General features: G+C 35.9%; 1 protein-coding gene across 2 annotated transcripts in view; it reads right to left on the bottom strand.

Annotated features, from left to right (window-relative positions):
• Window positions 1–818: 818 nt before the first annotated feature.
• Window positions 819–19,776, bottom strand: part of USP9X (ubiquitin specific peptidase 9, X-linked) — a 94,335-nt gene continuing 75,377 nt past the window's right edge. The window contains exons 30-44 of one of the 2 annotated variants that reach the window (XM_006864266.1): window positions 19,506–19,726; window positions 17,494–17,684; window positions 13,507–13,680; window positions 12,925–13,066; window positions 11,697–12,450; window positions 11,176–11,299; window positions 9,506–9,731; window positions 8,951–9,080; window positions 7,438–7,623; window positions 6,525–6,745; window positions 6,351–6,439; window positions 3,488–3,644; window positions 3,052–3,312; window positions 2,626–2,721; window positions 819–1,370 (exon numbers count right to left, since the gene is read on the bottom strand). In XM_006864266.1, coding sequence (XP_006864328.1) covers window positions 1,233–1,370; window positions 2,626–2,721; window positions 3,052–3,312; window positions 3,488–3,644; window positions 6,351–6,439; window positions 6,525–6,745; window positions 7,438–7,623; window positions 8,951–9,080; window positions 9,506–9,731; window positions 11,176–11,299; window positions 11,697–12,450; window positions 12,925–13,066; window positions 13,507–13,680; window positions 17,494–17,684; window positions 19,506–19,726 — 3,110 coding nt within the window. In that variant the 3' untranslated portion in view covers window positions 819–1,232. The remainder of the gene's footprint in view (window positions 1,371–2,625; window positions 2,722–3,051; window positions 3,313–3,487; window positions 3,645–6,350; window positions 6,440–6,524; window positions 6,746–7,437; window positions 7,624–8,950; window positions 9,081–9,505; window positions 9,732–11,175; window positions 11,300–11,696; window positions 12,451–12,924; window positions 13,067–13,506; window positions 13,681–17,493; window positions 17,685–19,505; window positions 19,727–19,776) is intronic. The other variant, XM_006864267.1, reaches the window with a different exon arrangement.

Consider the following 19,776-nt stretch of genomic DNA (forward strand, 5'->3'; position numbering starts at 1 on the left):
AGTTTCTTTCTTATTTTTTTTAATTAAACCCTGCTTCCAATGTTAAAATTTTTGGAATAATGTAAGAGGAGCTAGGACAATTCTTGCTTTCAAGTAAAACTGTAACTGAGCAGACAGTCAGCCAGACATTTGGGTACAGTGGCACTCTCCAAGTGCTGTGGGATTCTGACGACTTCCCCTTCACTGGGATCCAGCAGAAGGCAAGTTTTAGAAGTTTCACCTAATAAGTTCTACCAAAGAAACAAAACAAGCACACTAAATACAGTCTTCTACTCTGCTCAAGCATCCTGACGTAACAAATTTTTGCATATTTGTTTGAAATCTTTGAAAATTCCCGTTATTGAAACCTAAATATTTTTTAACCACCCAGAGATCAAACTGTCAAATATTACATGTATGGAACATTATGTGTAACTTAAAACCGCCCACTTGTCACCGTTCTACCCTCGTTTTATATTTTGTTGTCTAGGTGTAAGGAAAAGCTCTGAGCAATACAGCTGCCACTTTTGGACAACTGCTGTCATTCTAGTAATTGTTTTCCTCATTGGCTACACTAACTTAGTGTGAAGCCATGCTAAATGTTACAGCATAACTATAGCTTCAAAGTGATTAACCTAGTAGTATCAGACTAAAAAGGCAATGAGAAAGATCTAGAAACAATGTGACATCACCAATTTCCCACATCAACCAAATAATTCGAAAATTATCAGCCTTACATTGCTCATAATAAAATTGACTCCAATGGCAAGAATTAATATGAAACTATGGTATGGTTGACATGGATGGGCTCGGTTTTGTTGCTGTTGGTTTATTTTTGCTTTTGTGAAGGAGCTGATCCAACTGCCACGAGGCAGGCAACACTGGTTGCAGAATGTAGCGGAAATAACAAGAAAATTAATTTTTGCCGTTTTTTGTTTTTTGTAGATCTGTGAGTCTCATCAAGAAAAAAGTTTCTTGCTTAAGAATTAACAGTCAAACATTAATATACTATATACACCTTTGCCATTTACACATTAGCATCAGGCCATTTATTACAAAACACTATACACTTTCCACTGCAGGCGGGTTATATATTGACAACAAATTTCTGCAGATAAGACAGTGAATAAACTTTCCACTCCATGTTGATTAGGAATAGTTTTTCTAGTTTTAAATATTAGCCAGACACAGAAAAGGTTGGACTGTAAGGCCTGGGTGCACAGTCTTGATGGAGCCAGTTCAGTGTGTGCATCTCACTGATCCTTCGTCTGAGGTGGGGATACTTCTTCACTGCCTTCATAATTCTCTTGTGCTCGTTGGCCAGTTCTCTGAGGGTTGTTCATGTGATGTGCTGCTGGGCCTGTGTACGGCTGTCCATGCACGTGGTTATTCTGAAAGGTAAGAAGACAACTGGATGTTAAAACTTTTCTTATGTAAAAAACAATCCCAAACCCTATATACAGTGCTCCCATGTTTCTCCACATTCTCACCAGGCCAAGACTGTAAAAGCCTTTACCTTTGTCCCTAAAATACAGGAAAGAATGCCTTGATGTAAAGTTCTTCAAGTGCAGCCCACAGACTTGGGGCAGTGGCACTATCGCCCACCATCTGGGAACTTACTAGAAACAGAAATTATCATGCACCACTCAGACACTCTGGGGTTGGGGCCCAGCAGTCTGTTAAAACCAGTCCTCCAGGGAATTCAGAAGCCTACTCTGAGTACCACTGTCTCAAAAGATGGAGTACCGGAGTTGCAAGGTAGGATAAGCACTGGACTGCTAATCGCAAGGTCAGCAGTTCAAATCCACCAGCTGCTCCTTGGCAAACCTATACAGGGTTTCTGGGAGTCAGGAATGACTTGACAGCATTTAGCAACAGCAACAATTTTGACAATTGGAAAGGTGAGTTTCAATTTGTAAAATCTGTGTGTTAGAATGGAAAGCTCTCATAGAGAATGCGTCTTCAGAAAAATGTTTCTTCAGGTATTTTTTTTTTTTTCTGCAATTAAGCACTTATTGAAAGCTGTTAAATCTTTCTTGGAGATTTCCCAACAATTTTTAAGGTAATTGAAATCTGAGGCAAAATAACCAGGAACTTCTTAGTCCTCTGCCATACTTTAATGTCTCCAGAATCCACTGCCAGACTTACCTAATAGGAAATGTCAGTGTAATCCCTTACACTAAGGACTGATCATTTTAATTGACACATTGATTACAGTTTCATTAACTATAACTATAGTACAAGAGGCGCATCTATTTCACAAGGAAAACGCTGCAGGTTCCAGTTCAAACATGTTGCAACGTGACCCCAAGCCACAATTGCTCTTCAGATCACCTGTTCCAACCCAAAAAGCTTGTCTAGAGCATCCATTATTTCTTTACCCAGAAAACCACTGGTACTGACTCACAGTGACCCTATATAGTGTTTCTGAGGACTGTGAATCTTTATCGGGAACAGATAGCCTTATGTCTCTCCTGTGGAGTGGCTGGTAGGTTTGAACTATCGACCGCATGGTTAGCAGTCCAACGCTTATCCTACACCATCAGGGCTCTTTATAGTTAAAATTAAAAAAAAAATGTGGCTTGCCTTCAAATAAAGCACAAAAAATTGAGTCTGGAAAAAACAGAGAACAGACTCTTTTTTTACCTGTTGGTACTGAGATCCAGGTGAATGGGGGTATAACGGGGCATCTTCTGGTGGAGGCGACTCATGCTCATCTGGGGCATCTTGGTCATCTGGCTCCTAATTGTAACGGTTTAAAATAGATAGCAAAATTAAACTGGCAAGTTTATTTCTATACTTCTGTTTGAAACAAATTTTGAAATAATCCACAAAACTGACCATTACAACTTTCCTAATACTGCAAACAAAATAAGAAAAAAGCCATGATTTGGATTCTCTTAGAAGTATTACATTACAATTTCACAGAAAGTTCTGCAAAAGGAGGTTCCTAAGTACCTATTTACTTAAAGACCAAATACAGTAAACGCTAAAGCAACCCAAACTGGAACATTAACTGTTTTTCACATGATCATTACTACATAAACACTGGCCTATAAAGTAAGGAATTACTTTGCTTTCTTCCATTTCTATCTGCTGCACACTGGTGGCTTTTTTTACCTCCTCTGGACAGAGCTCACAAGCTTTTGCAAGTGTCATCCTAGCACTATGTGATCTCTCCAAGAAATAACCATTGGAAGTTTCATTGCTTTGTACTGGAGGAGACCAATTATTATAGGTGTATTGAGGATTGCCAGTGTAGGGTCGTCTTTCAAGTTCATCTCCAAGCCATTCCACTGCCCAAGTCCACTTTCTCTTCAAATCTCCATTGCCCTTCAAAAGAAAACAATTTAGGTTAAGAGGATTCAGATTACTTTTTCAATGTTCACTTGAAATGATATCCCCCAATTCTCAGAAGAGATTTCTTTTAAATAGAATCTTTAGTTCTAATTAAGATTTCTACAAAACTGTTTTAGGGAATAACAACGAAGCAAACAAAATCCCTCACCTGCAGGATTTGGTAAGCAACAGGACAATTGCTAAAGAGAGCTACCATACATTTTATACACTGGTATGCTCTTTTTTGATAGTGATTCTTAGAGCGTTGAATTGTATCAAACAGCCCATCTCGATCATCTGGGATTCCTTTAAGTGCATTATGAATTCTGAAAAGATATAGAACAAAGACTTAACATTTATTAAATGCTTATGACTATGCCATTCACAAAATGCATTTAATGTAGTCATTTAATCTTAACCCTCCCTGGTAGGCACTATTATTGAACCCTGGTAACAGATTTGTTGTTGTTAAATGCTGTTAAGTTGATTCCAACTCATAGGGACCCCTATATGGGGTTTCCCCAGGAGTGACTCGTGAGCTTGAGCCGACAACCATGAAGTCCAGTGCATTTACCCGCAGGGCCACAACAGATAAGACAGGTTTAATAGCTTGCCAGAGACTGCCTAGCTCTTTGACTCCACAAAGTTTATGCTCTTACCAACCCCAAAAGATTTTGCTATCTAATTTGAATCCATTACAGGAAGCAACTTCAGGACACTGGAGAATAATGCAAACTTTGAAAATTAAAGTGAATTCTGAAAGCAACCGTGTTGTTGTTGCTATGTGCCGTGGAGTCAGTTCCGACTCATACGGATCCTGTACAGGATTTCCAAGGCTATAAATCTTTAAGGGAGTGGAAAAAGCCTCGGAATAGCTGGTAGGTTCAAACTGCTGACCCTGAGGATAGCAGCCCAATCATAATCACTATGTTAATAGAGCGACCATAGTTGAGAAGAATTTGCTTTAACTCATGTCCTTCCATAACACTGCAATTTCTGAAGGGGAAGAAAGAATCCAATGACTCTGAAACAACAGGGATATAATTTGCCAGTACAGAAGTAAAGGTATATTCTAATAATGAGAAGGCATGGCAGGTAAAGCAATTTTCACCAGCAACAGTATAATTTGGCCAATCTGACAATTTATTTCAGCTCCTGTGGAACTGATCAAAAAACAATATACCCAGTCACCATTTCCTGTTCTTCCCCTCGATAACCAGTATTATAAATGATCTTAGGGACAAACAAACACCTTGTGTTAAAAACACTACCCTGCCTGCAATTTCTCTCTTAGGTAGATTTCCCACCAAGAGAAGTAAAAACAGGTTCTAAAAAAACTTGGATTTGAATACTTTGTTACAGCACTATTCACAATAGCAAAAAATGGAAACAATGCAAATGTTACCTGACAAATGGATAAACAAAATACACCACATTGTTGTTGTTGTTAAGTACCATTGAGTCCATTTCAACCCATAGTGACCCTGTAAAAGGGTTTCTAAGGAGCAGCTGGTGAGCTTGAACCACCAACCTTGCAGTTCAAACAACTTTGCAGTGTGATGCATTAGCCCACACTAGGGCTCCAAAATACAGCATATAGCCACAAAATTGAGTACTGCTCAGCCTGGTGTGGCGCTGTGGGTTAATGCGTCAGACTACACTAGACAGTACTTCACAGTAACTCAGTCCCAAGAGAGTCTTGGTATGGCGCCGTAAGATAACCATAGGACCACAAGGTCAGCGGTTCAAACTCACCAGCCACTCATCAGAAACCTTATACTGGGTCACTATGAGTCATAATCGACTCAACAGCACTGAACACTAACATTTAGCCTTAAAAGAAATGAAGTATTGTTATGTGCGCCTTAACAATCAAGAACCTTGAAAACTTCATGCTAAACGAAAGAAGCAAGCCATAAAAGAATACATATGATGTAATGTCATGGTAATACAAAGCAGATTAGTTAAGGGGAGAAAAAGAGAGAGAAGGTAGGGGGCAGGGAGGGGCTCCTTAATGGGTTTTCTTTTATAGTGAGGAAAAATTCTGAAAACTAGACGGTGGTGACAGGAATACACTAAATGCCACTGAACTGTACACTTTGAAATGGTGAATTTTATGTGAATTGTATTTTACTCAATGTTTTTGCCAGCCACATCTGATTTTCTGCCCATCAGTATACACCAATTTCAAATGTCATTTTCATCAATTACTATCTTTGCCTCGATGGCACTTAACAACAACAGCAACAACTATCTTTGCCGACCTTGTACTCAGATTATTAATAGTGTTCAGGCACATGTGGGTGGCTCTACAAATAATTGAACTCTGTTTACCAAAGGAACTGTTAAGTTCACTATGAAGTAATATTTTTAATCTTGGGCTAGTGATTCAAAACCTTACTAAAAGTAAATTTCCCACATTTAATTCACATATACTGCTTATCATTATTTCTTGCTCTAGTGAAACAAGATAGCTAAAATGTGACTAACTGGTTTAAAGGTATAAATGCTTTATATAGTTTTCTTTAAAAGAGAGTAGTGAAGTTAAGATTCCATTCAAATCAACTCTAGAAAAATCTCAAAATCTTTGATCATACTGAAAAGGGTACTGAATACTTCCTAAAATAAATGGTTGTAAAGTGAAAATCAGGAGTCCTGGTATAGTGCTGAAAGATAAGCCCAGGACCGCAAGGTCAGCAGTTCAAACTCACAAGTCACTCCCTGGAAACCCTATACTGGGTTGCTGAGTCAGAACCAACTCAACAGCAGCAGCAGCAGCAGCAGCAGCAAGGTGAAAACAACTACAGAGAAAAAGTATAGTAAGTATCAAAAGATGGGTCCTGAGAGAAAAGAATTAAAAATAAAAAGTGTAAAGGAAGTGGGAATTTTTATTCATCCTTATCCTTTTTAAAAAATGTTTTATGTTTAATATAAAATATTTAATAGAAATCCAAGCTGTTAAGTATATAAAATGGTGACCAGTAATTTTTAGTAATGTTTAGCAGAGTTTAATTATTCAAAAGGATATTTACCTGTGAGTCTGCCAGGAATCCTCAATCAGTAAGATTTGCAAAAGCAGATCCAAATAGGGCCGGAGTTCATAGGTATATGAATATGCAACCTAAAAACAAGTGATATGGTGAATGGCTTATTTAAAAGGGTTACAAATTGAATTCAAGATTTACGAACAATTATTTTCCTTTAACCTGCCAGAGTAGTTCATTGAGGACAGTTGATGAGAACTGAGGATTCTCCCAGCAGCAAAAACGAAGCAATTTGACGGTTTCCTCTGAGTTACTACAGTCTTCAATGATTTTCTTCACATAACTTGTTCTCACAAATAAAATGTCTGCCACATTCTGCTGAATTGGCATTATAGGTTGTGACAAATTGGGATCACCAAAAGGATTGGGAAGAGGAGGATTACCTAGAATACAGATTTGTCACCAATAAAAAACGGATAGGCTTCTGCACAATAATACAGCTTACACACACCATAGAAAGTAACTTCTAAATTTTGTTTTGAGAAATCATCATTTAAAATCATCTCTTAAGCATAATGCAGAAAGTAATATTAAGCATTACAATGACCAAATATACCAACATTATAAGATGTGACATTTCAATGCTGACACTAGCATTTAGCTAAATAAAACATTACACATTCTTAAAACTACTTCATAAATAAGGTATGAATTTCAATAGCAAGTAGATAGGAAAAGATTCCTTTTAACATGTGAAAAAGTGGAAGGACCCAAAATATTATAAAATATTTCAAAACATGGACCTTCAGGTGCATACTTTTTGAAAACCATTTTCACTCCCCACCATTTGAAAATTATTTTCCCCTTCTCCCAAGATAACATGTTGTCTACCTACTTATTTAAAAGTCTTCAGAATTACTTTTAATCAAGTACTACATATATCTGGAGTCCTGGTGTAGCACTGTAGGATAAGCACTAGAAGGATAACTGCAAGGTCAGCGGATCGAACCCAGCAGCTGTTCCTGGGAAACCCTATACAGGGTAGCCGAGTCAGAACCAACTTGACAGTACTTAACAAGAAACATGCCTAGCAGTATCTTAAAACTATTGTAAACAACAAAACATTTTATTTTACCATTGATTGAAGACTGCATTCTTGATGAAACATTGCAACAGCGGATCAACTGTGATACTACTGAGTATAATTTGCCCAATTCAGCATACTGATATTTGATTGGAGGACCTGGTCCTTCATCTAAAGACACTAGCATAAAGGTAGCAGGTACACTCAATTTCAGAAGCTGTGTCTTTTCTGCCACGCCTATAGTGAAGTAGGGAGAGGAAAGAGAAGAATGTGTGAGGAAAAAAATGAGGTTAGCAAGAGGTATCACTCAGAAAATAGTCCAAACTATTGGTCTATTATTTGTATGATGAAAAGCTAAACACTTTTTGCTAACATTCAGGGAATGACTTACTGCTACACTCCCCATCATTCCAATGTAACTACTAACATAGTTTATGGCAACTACTTTGTTATTTTATTTGCTTCTGCATTATATCATACAATAGACTAATTTAATGGTTGGTTATATTCTTAGAAGCACAATAAATATAGGGTCTACTATCTTTTATCTATAATTTGTGTTTGGTGGGAAAATATGACCTGAACTGACAACAGAATTATTTCACTCTGTCCTCTAGTATTTGCACACAGAGGATCTTTGTGAATGCTTACATTTGGTATTTCTGAATTTGATAAGCAGATTTCATTTATGCTTGCTTGTGCAACACCTCATTCCTTCTCAACTACTAATTGGCAAGCATTTCAGGTAGAGAAAGGAAAGGGAAGAGAACAAACGGCAGAAACTAACAAGTAAAGGAGAATGTTCCTTATGCTAAATCATGACTCAATTGGAGATTAGTAAATTCACAGACAAAATCCTAAAATTACAGGGATGTTTGGGTATAGAACTTCATTTTGTTTTTGTTTGCTTTTGAAGAAGTTATTAAAAACTATCTGCTAACTCTCAAATCAGTCCCTAATCTGGCTAAACATACATTATTATCATCAAGACTTTAACTGGAATATAAGCTCAATAAATTCTCCATTTTGGACCCAGTACTACTCCCATAAAGATTTACACCCTCGGAAACCCTATACAGGGTCGCTATGAGTCGGAACCGACTCGATGGCACACAACAACAACAACACTAGCTATTGATTCACTTAGATGCAGTCTTTATAATTTCAATCTAAGTAACTTATTCATCCAAGACAATAAAGAAACGCCAAAATGACAATGAAAACTTGGCCAACTAAGTCTATGTTCTACTGTACTCTATTTGAAATGTAGTTTGGAAATATAAAAATATGAAAATTAACAAAAAACAACAGAGTTAAGTATAGGACAGAACAGCATAATTTTTATGGGAGAATTCCGGAATCACTGGAAAGAAATAATCAGGTGTTATTAGAAAGAGAAGGCTACTCTGACGAGTATTATTGCAATACAGAGGCAAGTGATAACAATAGGAGTAAGTGAATTCCTTAGGTGAATATATTATCATGTGACCTAAGTGACACTACCATTTAATATGAAATACAAAATTAACTATTAAAATGAAATTATGAAAACTTAACTTCTTACCTAAATTGGCATACATCACAAACAGGTTGAAATACTGCTGTAAGTGACGTCCATGCTCTGAGACTTCCCTTCTCAGGAGATTTAGTACTGCTCTTAGTAAGTGATCACTTAAGCTTAAGTTATCATAAGCCTATAAAGGATAAAATATTAGCTGGATTTTTTTCCCCCATCCTTCAAGCATTAAAAAGGACATTAACATAAGTTGCATACAGACAGAAATATCTGCAAGGATTGATCATACATAAACTACTAAAAAGGGTTGCTTCTTGGAGGAGGGAGTGAAGACCCTTCATACTGTTGTAGCATTAAGTTCATGAAAAAAATTTCAAAATAAGTCTATAAATAAGCTACTCCTGGTAACTAAATAAATGGAAAACTCCCGTATTTTTTGGTTGAGCCTCTCACTATTCATTGCTACGAATTAATTTTAATGGAACTCATGAGATTATATGTAACCATATAAAAAAGACAGACATGTTTCTAAATTCAGTTCCAGGATAAACAAACACATTGTAAAACATAAATTATTAGAAAGCAAGCTGTGCAATTAATTACCTGACTAGAAGGTCCAGGAGATGCAAAAGGTGAAGGACATGGCCCATCTTGCAAAGAAAAATGTGCAATAAAAACTATAAGTTTTGCAAATGCACCTCTCACTTCTGCACTAGGGCATTCCAGAAGGTATTCAGAGAAGCGATTTGAAACATTAAAAAGAACGTTATGAGCAAACCAAAAACGTACATTCTTGCTGTGACGAAGGAGGATACACAGAGCATCATACCTTAAAGAGGAAGGGGAAAAAAGTCTATTGACTGTCAATTCAACAACCTGATTTCTACAGTAAATGAAAGGATTTCTATGAAGCAAATAAATATCAAACACCTTTATATTTTTTACAACACTTAGTTTAATGACAGAATTATGTGCCTGCCTCATCCCTTACCTTAGCATTTTACTTCTGTTTGAACAAAATTGTTAAATCAAGGTAACATCTATATCTTTACAGTTATTAGAAACTTAAGATAAGCCATTTTAATTATCTACATTTTAATTCTTATGGCAAAATTGTAATCTACAAATTTTTCCTAATAAAAATTTAAACTAATGTCATACTTTAAATATCATCTTGCAATCTTTTGCATGAGAATAACAAAGATAATTTATCTAAGTAATAGAAGCAAAGCCAGCTTCTAAATCAAGAGTGGGGAACATGCAGCCCTCAGGCAATGGAAGGCTTGGGGAATCATTTAGTCTGGCACTGTCAAGGTAATCACAGTTCCAGCCATCACACTGCTGTTGTTGTTTTAAGTGTTGTTGAGTCAGTTCTGACCCATAGTGACTGAGATGCATTTCCAAGGAGCAACTGGTGAATTAAACCGCCAACCTTGTGGTTCAGACTGACCTTGTAATCAAGTACTTATCCTACAGCACACCAGGATTCCACATTAGGAGTGAGTTAATGAAATGTTTGGCCAAATATTTTAAAATTATTTTGTATGGTCTGGCTGAGAATGTTATACATTTTGGCAGAAAAAAGGTTCCCCCCCATCCCTGTTCTAAATAAAAGACTATTTAGACTAGGTATTGTAGTATGATTCCTCTCCCACTATGGCTACCACGAGAATTTTGTATTTTGCATTCCAAATTCTCATGGTTTGTGTTTGATTCCAACTATATTATATGGCATTCTAGATAAACTATACAGAATAAAACATCAGTGGTTAAGGAGGAATGAGGAAAGTAGGTGGAAAACAGGGCATTTTTGGAGTAGTGAGACTATTCTGTATACTACTATAATGGTGGACACATTTAGTATTTGTCAAAATTCAAAGAACTGTGCAGCATACGAATTTCAGTTAATAATGATGGTCTATCACTAGACCTTTAGGATAAGCACTGGACTGCTAACTGTGAAGTTAGCGGTTCAAACTCACCAGTTGCTTCCCGGAAGCCACTATACAGGATCACTATGAGTCAGAAACGACTCTACAAGCACTTTCCAGCTCCATCATAAGTTAACTTATGTACCACACGGATACAAGATAGTCACAGGAGGAAGGGTACAGGGAGAAGGGGCGTAAATAAGAACTTTGTACTTTCTGTACAGTTTTTAAATCTATAACAAGTCTCTAAAACAATACACATGGTTTGGAAAAATACAGCAGCATATTAAAGGATGAAATCAACTGTTAGTATACAATGAATGAGAATCCAAAGTCATGTACCAATCACTGGCAGAGCCACGGACTATTTTCTTTGTGTGAAATCCTGTAGTAAAGAGAAATCTAGCTGCAAGCTGAATACTAATCATAGTGATTTCTTCTGCTTCAGGCAACAGATGATCTTGCCCTATAAATAAAACGGGATATAAAAAAACCAATGTTTAAGTTCAAGCCACATTTCCAAATAAGTCTGCACTTTCACCAATTGTGAGAAGTTCAAAATTTGTTCATCCCCACCTTAGGCTAGTTATAAATAATTCTTAATATTGATTATAGCAGCTCACAGAACATGCTTTAAGTCAATTTATACTGTTCGTGAATCAGAACTGACTCAACAGCACTTAATAACAGTAATACTGTTCAAAGGTACTTTAAAATTTTAAATGTGACTTTAAAATAACCAAAAAAAAAAAATTTAAACCCATTTAAACTGAAATTTCATGAACATAAAACAAAATTAAACATGTTGATGCCTGCAAAAGAATTCTTCTTTATTGTTAAGAAAGCTAAATCTAGATACTGACCTGGAGGAGGGTTTAAGTAAACACCATTACACGTAAGCAGTTTTTTCATAAACTGAAAATACTCTAAACTGTACTGCATCCGGTTATGCATGAACTGTACATTCTGTTTCCGTACACTTCTCTCAATGGCTGACGGCATGACGATCTGACGGGGTCTGGTGGTGAGAGCAAGCTCTGATATATATCTCATCAACTCATCATCTTGGTCCATGGTATCCATTCTCTCATAAAAAAGTATATAAGCATTCCACCATCTTTTCTGGCGCCTATATGACATGCGCTTCATCATATGATCGAACACTTCTCCCATGTACTCTCCACCGAAACACTGGTTTTTCATTTCTTCATCATCATCCATTTTACATTCTGTTACATCTCCATCATCAAATTTATACCAGCGATTTCTCTCACCATCGCCACCATTCCGCTGAATGATATAAGAATAATAATGTCCTCCACTTGCTTGACCACTGTGTACAAGTACACCCACAAGTCTATATTTTGTGCTTCCTGCTGTCTCACTTTCAGACTGCTCGTTTTGTTGTATCAACTGACTCTCTGGGTTTACATTATCTCCTTCCAGCTTTGCAACACCTGCGACTGTGTAAGGTTCCATGTCCAGTTCTCGAGGAAATTCAAAATAGTCATTGAACTTGATTGCACACTCTCTTTCCCAGTCATAGTCAAATCGTTTTAGTTGGATAGCAAGAACAGGAGGCAATTTTTTAATTAACAAGCGCTTTACAGTATCAACCTAAAATAAACAAGAGAAATTACAAGTCTCTTACAATTAGCTTAAAAATAATTTAAAAAACCCAAACCATTATCTGAAATTATTTATATGCAAACAAATACATGATAAGTAACACATTAAAGCTGTTCTTTAATGTTAACTAAACCTAAAAATAAAAAGAGCACTGGTGGCACAAAAGTTAAGCACTCAATAGATGCTCTCAGTGTAACTGAGAGATAAGAGACTTTAATAGTAACTTATGACTTCTAAAATGATTTAATCTTGTATGGTTTCTGGAGTCCCTTTGGTACCATTTTATTTGTCTTCTTTCTCTGACAAATCTTTAAATCAGTTATCTTCACTACATCTATGATACCACCCACCATACCAAAGTAGGGAAAGGAATACAGAGAGAGGATCAATAAAACAAACACCTTCTTCCAAATACATTAAATACAATCATAATTATTTTAAACAAAATTGGACAATTCATACCTTTTTATTGCATTTTTCACAATGATAGGCATTTGCACCTTCTAATAAATCTCCTTTGACATACTGTTCCAAAGAATCAAGAAGATTTTGGTGATTTCTAATATCTACATTCAGAGTCGTAAAAGATTCTTCACATTCATACCTAAAGATATTATTTAAGAAATGATCAAAGGGACTTAAAATTAATTTGTAGTCTTTTGTCTAGAAAATATTACTCTATAACTTGTAATTTTCTAAACGTAATAGCTTTAAAATATTAATTCTAAGATTAAAGCCATCTATAGGTATATGCAAAATGCCACTTTATTTTCCCAGGAATGACCATATGTAATATGTAAAAGAATATAAGGTATAAATATTACGAGATTGGGTTTTTTTCAAAAAGGAATCATAAACAAACAGCCTCCTGTTCCCCCAGCCAAAATACTAGGGTAGGCACAGTATATAATTCATTCAGTCTCAGGTGTTTAGCAATCAGTGGCATAATTTTAATTCTGTGCATTAAGTACTAGTGACCATTTCTTGTTATTTAAAAACAAAAAAAAACAACAACAAACCTTTAAATATGTAATGAACACTTACCTATGTGGGCAGCCTTGGCAAATCTTCTGATCAGCAAAGGAACCTCCTAAGACTTTACTTAGCATAGCTGGATGTCCTAAGGCTTTTAAAGCTTCATCTAAACTATCCACCAAAGAATTAAAAAATTCTAAAGCATCATGTTGTTCACGTAGATTAACAGGCTCACCCCAAAGCCTGAAACAAGGAATAGAATGACAAACATGGAACGTGTGACATTTCCCAGAAGAACAAACAGTTTTCAGGGGTAGGAGTAGGGGGGTGATACAACCACAAATGACATTAATATAAATCTGAAATTTTATTTCTCAACTGCATTAAGTAATAGAATGAGCGTCATTAGCTTCAGTATTCTGGCGGCAAAGAATTCCTATGAAATGACCTGGTGTGGTTGATGAACAGTATGGATACAAAGAGTGACTACCTATGGTATATGTGATATAGTCATGCATTTCAAATTTAACTGAAGATGCTATTATCACTGGATGAGAGAGGAATTCCACTCTTACTCTCTTTTGTTCCTTTTTTTAAATTTTTTTGCTTAAATTTGGGGGTACATGACAAAGGTTCTGTTTACTTATTTATCCAAGTGAAAAGAAGAAAGGGTTGACTTGTTTTAGAGTTAAGCTCTTTTGAGTAATGAGGATTTATACTAGGCAAACTAATCCTGAGAAAACAAACGATCAATTGTGTGTACAACAAAATATGAACAAATGCTGATGAAATCCCAGAGCTGCTGGAAAAGTATCAAAAACATAATTTTCATACACAATGCAAAGATCTGTTAGAAACCAATGGATAAAAATTACTGTCAACAATTAATCAGGCCAACTCCTAACGTGATGCAATGAGAAACATGTAACACATCATCTACACAGTTTTTCTGTAGTGCCTGTGTGGCACTCTAGGATAAGCACTGGACTGCTCAACACAAGGATGGCATTTCAAACCTTGGGTATCTGACACAGGGTTGCAAAGGTGGAACCAACTCCACAGCACTTAACAATAATATTGCTTTTCTTGCTAAAGAATGTTTAACCTGAACCTACTTATGAGAAAACAATTGCACAAACTCAGAAAGTCAGACATTCTACAAAACAACTGGCCAAAATTCTTAAAAGAAATTTTCGTGCCATAAAAGTCATGACAAGATAAAGAAATTATTTTAGCTTAAATGAGACTAAAGAAACAACAAAAAATGCCTGTGATTCCTTAACTAATAATAGACGAGAACTTAATAAAGTGACACAGAACATTTTGGGGAGATATATACCGCGCTGAATATTAGAGATTATTAAAACAATACACTTCTTGGGTTATATTACTAAAGTAAGATAATGTGTTTATTGTTGTAAGATATATATTTAAGTATCGTGATACTTTGCAGCTTACCATCAATTGGTTTAGGAAAAGAAATAAAACACACACACACCAAAAATCAAGTATATAGATGAGAAGGTAAAACAAATTTTATCTTTTAAATTGGTTTTATCGTTAAATCTTTAAAACAAAGTATTAACAACAGATAAATCTGGGCAAAGAGTATATAATTTGTTGTTGCTTAGTTCTATCAAGTTGGTTTCCAACTCATAGCGACACTGTATAGGTTTTCCCAGGAGCAGCTGGTGGGTTTGAACTGCCATACTGTGGTTCACAGTCGTGCTTATTATCCTACAGCGTGCCACACCCATGAGGCCAAAAATACAATAGATAATATAAAACTTAACAGCCAGTCTCTCTTTAGAAATCTTATACAGAGTTGCTACTCAGTTGGAACCAACTCCTTGGCACTTCATGGCACAGTAGGATAAGCACTAGACTCTAACTGCAAAGTTGACGGCTCAAAAGTACCTGCCGCACTTGAAAACCCTACAAGGTTGCTGTAAGTCAGGAATGACTCAATGGCATCCATGCACCACAGTATGAATTAAATAAGAGTCCAGTTGTTGTTAAGTTCTGTCGAGTCAGTTCCAACCCATAGCAAACCTGTATAGGGTTCCCAAGGAGCAGCTGGTGAGTTTGAACCACTGACCTTGTGGTTCAAACTGACTTTGCACTCCAGGGTTAAACACACCAGGACTCCAGAGGCCTAGTTAGAGTATATAATATACAGTTGAGTTAAAAACTTTAAGATAAAAGCTCAAATTGTCAGCAGCAGTTCAAATGCACCAGCAGCTACTCTTTAGAAACCTTATATAGGGTCACTATGAATTGGAACCAACTTGATAGCACTAACAGTAAGTTAAGGGAATGGCGAGTCATAAGGGAGGTCATTATATTATAGAAAGCAGTGGCTTCAAAAAGAAATCTAAGTAGACTCTATAGAGATGAAAATGGAGCTGCTCTGATCAAAGCAGGGATGATGGACCTGAGTGTCAGGTAAACCTTTGCTTCCCCCTTCTCTCAGCTAACAAATACCTTGTTGAAAGAATATCATTAAATGCCCACCTGTTTTCAAGAATTACAATCCTTTTCATCCAATTCTACTGTGGCATTTTAGCACAGTGCACAACACAAAATCGGCATTGATTTTATTTTCAAAATTAGCAGAATAAAAGAAATCCAATAAACAAGATCAAGGTTCACAAGTCACTTTCAGGAAACCAATTATGAAATAATTGATAAAGGAAAATAGCTGATAAAGGAAAATAAACTGATAAAGGAAAATAGCATTTATACTTCCTTTTCTCAAAATTGTACAATAAGGTGGCCAAATTGTTGGTGAGGGAAAGTTTTCCTTTATATATAGACTTATTTTAGCTAATAAGTCCAAGAATGATAAAATTAGAATATTGGCCATTATGTAACCCCGATGGATTTAAGCAATAATGATTAATGGCTGTTAATATCTTAAGTTGTTGTTGCTGTGAAGTGCCATCAAGTCAGTTCTGACATATAGCGACCCTATTTAGGGTTTCTGAGCAGCAGCTGACTTTGCACCACAGTCCAGTGCTGATCCTACAGTGCCCACACCAGGAGGTAAAAAGACATCATGAACCTCTACTCACAGAGGTAAACATTACGACCTATGAAGTAATCTTGATTAACCTTATCAAAAAGTGAATAATAAAAACCAAATCTAATTAAACCTACAGAACTACAGGGGGACTGAAGAAAGAAGAAAATACTACAATGTTACACAGTGATGCAACCACCAAAGTGAGGATTGTGTGGAAATTTATACAGTAAGGCACAAATAAACACCCCAAAAACCACATCCCGATGATAGGCATGTTCTTGATTCCAGCTCAGTGACCCTGTAAAACAGATGAAGAACTGCCCCATAGGGTTTCCAAAGTTGAAAATCTTTATAGAAAGAGACGGCCACATCTTTTTCCTGCAGAGTGGCAGATGGGTTTAAGCTGTTCATTTATGCAATTGAGCTCTTTAACCAAGGCACCACCAGGGTAAGGTTTCAACAAATAATTAATTGCAAGATTAGAAAAGATGAAGAGCTACTCAAGAGTGATATCAGCCATTTGTATCCTGATTTTAAAAAAATGTAAGACTAAAAAACAAATGAGAAAACTGGGTAAAACTGGACACTAACAGGGATACTGGATATTGAATTTTTTTTAAGACATGATAAACAGTATCAGGTTACAAAATACGAGAGATACATACTGAAATATTTATGGATGAAATTATACCTAAGATTTGCTCCAAAACAATCTGGAAAGAAATTGGTGGGAAAATAGATTAAACAAGATTGACCAGAAGTTGACAACTGTTAAAGTTGGGTGATAAGTGCACTTTACTTTTGTATATATCAGCATTAGAAATTTTCCATAACAGAAAGTTAACACAAATTACGACATAATGCTGCTTTTCCTTACTGTGACCATGGGCATGACAAAGAAAAAATGCTAAGAAAAGTTGAATAATACTATTATTTAAATATTAATTATAAAAATATCTCCCAACATACTTTAGAAGTTTAATGATAGTACATTGAAAAGTTCACCCAAAAAACACCAAGCAATTATTTACCTGAACTGTTTCCAAAATCCTCTGGGCACATAGTATTGTAGTCGAGAAGCAGCTAAATGACCAAAGATGACCTGAAGGTGTCTAAGGACACCAATATTATACTCTTTTCTATCTTCTGTTTTACTTAATGCTGGTTTGTCTTCAAACTGTTGAGGATATCCAAATACATCATCTCTGGGATCAACATTGCTCTAGAAACAAACATACAAAAAATCCATAACTATCAGTAATGAGCTAAAACAGTTGTTGCAACAAATACCAAGCACTGACCAAACCAAATGATTTTAATTTCTATTAGGTTCCTTTAATTCCAAAGCATTTGACTTTAAATTTATAAATTTCAATTCATAATATTAATTCTTATCCCTACCAATTCACATGCGTTCTCTTAGGGGTGGTGGTGGTGTGCTGTGTAGTCAGTTCTGACTCACAACCCTGTACAGGGTTTCCGAGGCTGTGTATCTTTATCAGAGCAGAAAGCCTCATCTTTCTCCCACAGAACAGCAGATAGTTTCGAACTGAAGACCCTGAGGTTAGCAGCCCCACTTGTAACCACTATGCTACCAGAGCTCCTAAGTGTAGTGGTTAAATAAGACTGAATTAGACACAAATGCAGGCACTTGTCGCTTGTAAAATAAACTTGACTACCTAAGTTACAAACACTATTATGCTGTAATTTCCACATGTAGCTTTATGATGATTAGACAATATATATAAAGTACTCAGAATTATAAACAGCTGATAAAAGATACAACCTAAAGACAGGATCTCTGAAGGACATAATCACATGGCAGCTAAGAACAGATATTTATTTTTTTCTGCTCATTTATTTCTTATTGGTATAATTGGCAATCTCTATTTATGCTTAACTCAACATCCCAACAACGTGATAGAAAGTTCCCTTCATAGAAAACAGTGGCTCTTATGTAGGCATGGGTATAGATCTCTGAAGGACATAATCACATGGCAGCTAAGAACAGATATTTATTTTTTTCTGCTCATTTATTTCTTATTGGTATAATTGGCAATCTCTATTTATGCTTAACTCAACATCCCAACAATGTGATAGAAAGTTCCCTTCATAGAAAACAGTGGCTCTTATGTAGGCATGGGTATAAGCATCTAGTTTAAAGAGGAAAAATAAAATGTGAAAATGCTAAAAACTCCCCAATTGCTGATGGTCTAGTAGACCTGGGGAAAAAAAGTTGATTCAAACATATGTTTCAGATGCTCCAAATAATGAACTATTTCTTAAGAGCAAAATGAGTTTTAGTGACTGAAGGCAAGGAATTGAGTAAACTATTCAAGACATTTACTACAATTAGAATAAAAATTTGTCGTTTTTCTCTTCAGTTCCCACAAATATTACAAGTTGTTGTTGTTAAGTGCCGTCGAGTCGGTTCAATATTACAAGTAGGAAAGGTTAAAAATTCAAGAGAAGTACAGGGTGGTATAAACATGACCACAACCCAAATGGTTCAAAATATCCACTTCTATAAAAAGTCATGTCACACTTATGTTGACTTTGATCTGCCACTAATATTGAACTTTTCCATAGCTTTATTGAACACTGGATAATCTGAGGGCCATGTAAAATTTTGCCACAAAATCAATTAATATCGTTTAAAGTAGAAAGTTTGCTTCTTAAGCAAGAATAGCTATGGTATGAGCTACTTTAGTAACCTAAAAGCACAGATAATGAAATAGAAAATATACAACTTGGTGTAAATCAATGAAGATATATAATTCAAATATGAAATAAAAAAGTACAAAGCTATTAAAAACAAAGCCAAACAATTATCACATATAAAAGACATATAAATTGTTATAAAAATTAACTGCAGTTTAAAGTCTGATATATCAAGAAATATCAGCCCACACTAAGAGATTCTGGGCCTATCTGTCAAATACACATAAATAGGTTTGATACAAGTATAGTTAGTATTCTAAGTCAGAATAATATTTGGTATCAGAATCTTCAAACACAGAAAAGAGAAATTACAGAAATTTACCTCATTGTCCTGCTTCTCATCCCCAGACATGTCATCATCTACATCACTACCTGTGCCTTCAATTGCAAGAATACCATTTCTGATTGAAGGAATCATGTACAGTTGCTGAATCACAGAATTCATGTAACAAGTAGCACCAGCATTTTTCAGTCCCACAAATCCTTTCGGTGGGCGAGGTCCAACAGGTGGCAGATATTCCCATTCAGTAAGTGCTTCACAAGCTGAAAAGATCAAAAATTCTTGTAGCATGAACACAATGCACATGCAGGTC

Source organism: Chrysochloris asiatica, unplaced genomic scaffold (assembly GCF_000296735.1).
Source record: "Chrysochloris asiatica unplaced genomic scaffold, ChrAsi1.0 scaffold00062, whole genome shotgun sequence".
Taxonomy (NCBI): Eukaryota; Metazoa; Chordata; class Mammalia; order Afrosoricida; family Chrysochloridae; genus Chrysochloris; species Chrysochloris asiatica.